General features: G+C 34.8%; 1 protein-coding gene across 2 annotated transcripts in view; it reads left to right on the top strand.

Moving 5' to 3' along the window:
• Nucleotides 1–6: 6 nt before the first annotated feature.
• jam2a (junctional adhesion molecule 2a) overlaps nucleotides 7–3,733 on the top strand; it is a 47,650-nt gene continuing 43,923 nt past the window's right edge. For both annotated transcript variants that reach the window (XM_016240618.1, XM_016240617.1), the window contains exon 1: nucleotides 7–156. In XM_016240618.1, the coding sequence (XP_016096104.1) occupies nucleotides 120–156 (37 nt within the window). In that variant the 5' untranslated portion in view covers nucleotides 7–119. The remainder of the gene's footprint in view (nucleotides 157–3,733) is intronic.

Below are 3,733 nucleotides of genomic sequence, written 5' to 3'. Positions count from 1 at the left end.
AGAGAGAGAGAGTTTGAGCATCAGCAGCACGCGCGGGGCGAATCAAACTGGACAAACACGCGCTTATTTCAGCTTTTTTCGCGGATTCTTCGGGGAAGTTCATCGGCTTTGTGGATGAAATGTTTGTGCCCGTGGCTTTGCTGGTATTAATTCAGAGTAAGTGCTTTGTTCCATGTGATCTTCTTAAAGTCTCATGATCTCCGTTAGAGAATAAGATTAAGTGCTTGTGTTCTTCTGTCTCATGTCGTATACTTTCTCCAGTTCCATTAAATACCATCTATATCATCTGTACGCGTGATGATTACATCTGCAGGCAAAAGTTGTCCATTTACAAATGATTGGGTTAAAACGGTCAAATACCGTAGTACTTGAATATCATTTAGTAGATCTACAAAACCATGGTATACTATCACCACAGTACTTTGTTGTAAGGTTTGAAGTATAATTTTACGAAAAATCTCTTAAGATTATTGTTCAGTCAATAAAAATTGAGTTTAGATTTGAATTAATGATATTAAACATAATTCATTAAAACAGTAATAATTCGCTTGCTTTGATTTTAACTTTAAATATTAATATCTCATCTGAAGTAAACAGATGAGCTGAGATTACTATCCTAACCAGTACTAACATGGTCAATATCATTAATGCTGCTGGTGGAACTTGTTTATTACTAATATTTATTCCAGTATTTATAATTACTTTTCTTAGTTGGCTTTTGATATCTAATTTTGCTGTGAAATGTTTTATTTATCTCAGTTTGTCTACATTTAGTTAAGTTCAAAGATACAAAAGTCATGGAAAACCTGAATATATATATATTTTTTTTTTTTCTTTCCCGGCTTCACTTGTTTTGAAAATGAATAAATTCTTAAATTCATGGATATTTCTGTAATGAATATATGTTTTTTTTCTAGTTAGGCCTACATCATGGGTTTTCAGAAACTTGTAGGTCAGTGCTATTTAATCACTGAGATATTGTACTTTTTCTTAGTGTTTTGAATCAGTTTTTACTTTTACATTTTTCATTTGAGGTATTTTGGAAAACCACTTTAAATGAAAATAAGTTTTTTTTTATGTTTGATCTTATTTCATTTCAGTTAACGTTTATTTTATCTATAATAACCCAAACTGTATTTACATGATACTTAGTTTATTTTATTTTTTTATAAATACCATGGTACTTGGCCAGGAGAATTTGTAGAGTGTGTGTATTTGGGTGGTCATCCATGTGATGCTGAGCATGTTTGTGAGGGTTCAGATGTGCAGTGCGTCTCTGATTCTGCATCTGTTGATTCTGGCTGAGTTTGATGGTGTGTTTTACTGTAATTCTGCTCAACACGCTGCGTCTCATGAGATCTCAGAGAACACTTGTGATGCCACGGCTCTGATCAAATGGTGTGTGTGTGTTGAGGGTGGAGTTGTCTGTACCAGCTGTTCCAGGCAGAGTTCCACAGAGTGTCTTTGTTCTTTGCGAGTTTCTCGCGCTCCACAAGCTCACAAACACCCGACAGATCAACACAACAATCAATTAACACTGGGCTTTTTCCCCTATTTATTCACAGGCATTATTACAGGCCTTGTATTGACAAAAATTCACAATTGAGTAGTTGTTAAATTCAATAAGATTCTCTTTAAGAACATTTATCTAATTATGAATATTTCATAATTATTTTAGTGTTATTTTAGTATCTAAAAGAGTATTGAAAATGGGTTGTTGTTATTTTAGTATAGAAAATGGGTTTTTGTTATGGTTTTATGGTTTCTGGAAATAAATACAAGAAAGCTGTTTTAAAAAAGAAAACAGCTGTATTCTGTTTTCGTTGAATTTCATTGATTGTTCATGACAATTTACCCCTCACAGGAAACTTTGTGCGTTTTTAGATTTTCAAAAAACACCATTTAGTATGTTTTTTTTTTTTTTTTTAAAGCCTTTTGAATTACGGGGACACCGGTAGTGTCCTCACAAACCACCTTCACATTGTGTCATATACAAATTTGTGTCCTCATAAACCACCCAAACCAGTGCACACACACACATACATGTCAAGTATTTGTTGTACTCCATTTAATTTATGCTGATTTCAAATTAGAATTTTTGTACTGAAGCCTTACAGTATAGTAACACTGCAATAATAAAAATGGGGGAAAAAAGAATTTGTATAATATTTATTATTCTTTTTAGATATATTTATTATGTAATGTATAATATAAAATATATATCATTGTTATTATTTATTATTATTTTATTTAAAAAATTTAAGAACATATTACAGTAGTGAGAATTTAGGGGTAAATGTTGTCATTATAAATAATAATAAATAAAAAATCCATTGTCTTAATGCAATTTCTTTTTCATTGTTGTAGTTTTTGGGGTGAAATATGACCTGAACATTATGGTAAGATTCAGCAGGTGTATCTGTATGATTGTTTAAATCTTCTCATACTAAAGATTAATTTGCATTTGCTGTTGTGTTTAAGAGCTGTAAAATATGAATCCGAATCAGTGAGCGAGTATGTTTATGTGCTGACTCAGGACACCAGCAGTGACAGGTGTGTGTGTGTTTGTGTGTAGTTCTCACAGGGACAGTTGCTGTCCATGTGTCAGGTCGTCTTATCAGACTGGACACAGTGTTTTCATGTGCGTTGATTCCCGTCAGCACACAATGCCTCTGTCCATCTCTCCTCAAATGCAGACGGAGGGGAGAGGTGATAAGACGTCAGGTGCAAGGTCGAGCTCAGCACTGAGCTGCTGATAAGATGCAGTTAGAAATCTCGGCTGAATAGAAATACAGATCCTGTCATCATGTACTCTCCCTCATATTGTTTCAGAGCCGTTTTGACTTACTTTATTCAGTGGAACATAAAAGGAGACGTTTAGCAGGCACCCTCTTTAAAATAATCACATTTTGTTGCTTTGCAGCCTGAAATGAAGACGGACACAGTTTTTGTTTTATCCAGCTGTATTTACTCAGTGCAACTTATAACATCCAAGTGAAAGATATAACACCGACATGTAAGAAAACAACAACAACTGAATACTGAGTTGGAAAAAGGATCCTCCCTCCTAAAAATGACTTATAAACTCAAATCAGGTGGAGCTAATTACCTTCTCAATGGCACACAAAGTCATTTGACTTTCAACTGTGATCAGCTGTGGTCATTTTGATTAGCACAGCATGAAAATAGCTTTCCTGGAGCATTTCAGTCATTGGTAGTGCAACTGAAGCAAACAATCAACTATGGGTGGCAAGACTGTCAAAAGATCTCCGGGATAAAGCTGTGGACAGGCACAAGTCAGGAGATGGATACAAAAAAAATTCAAAGGCTTTATCAAAAGTGAAAGTGAAGTGACATGTGGCCAAGTATGGTGACCCATACTCGGAATTAGTGCTCTGCATTTATCCCATCCAAAGTGCACACACACAGCAGTGAACACACACACACCGTGAACACACAGTGGGCTCCATCTTTTATCAAATTTAACTGAACTTGAGCAGTTCTGCAAAGAAGAGTGGGCAAATATTGCATTAGGTGTGCAAAGTTAGTAGAGAGAGACGTATCCCAACAGACTAAAGGCTGTAATTAAAGCAAAAGGTGGTTCAGCAAAATACTGACACAAGGAGGTGATCCTTTTTCCAACTCAGTTATTGCTTCTTCTTTTTTTTAATTTCTGACATGTCGGTGTTATATCTTTCATTTGGATGTTATAAGTTGCACTGAGTAAATACAG

Source organism: Sinocyclocheilus grahami, unplaced genomic scaffold, assembly GCF_001515645.1.
Source record: "Sinocyclocheilus grahami isolate Dianchi unplaced genomic scaffold, SAMN03320097.WGS_v1.1 scaffold595.1, whole genome shotgun sequence".
NCBI lineage: Eukaryota > Metazoa > Chordata > Actinopteri > Cypriniformes > Cyprinidae > Sinocyclocheilus > Sinocyclocheilus grahami.
This window is presented reverse-complemented; position numbering and strand designations above follow the sequence as displayed.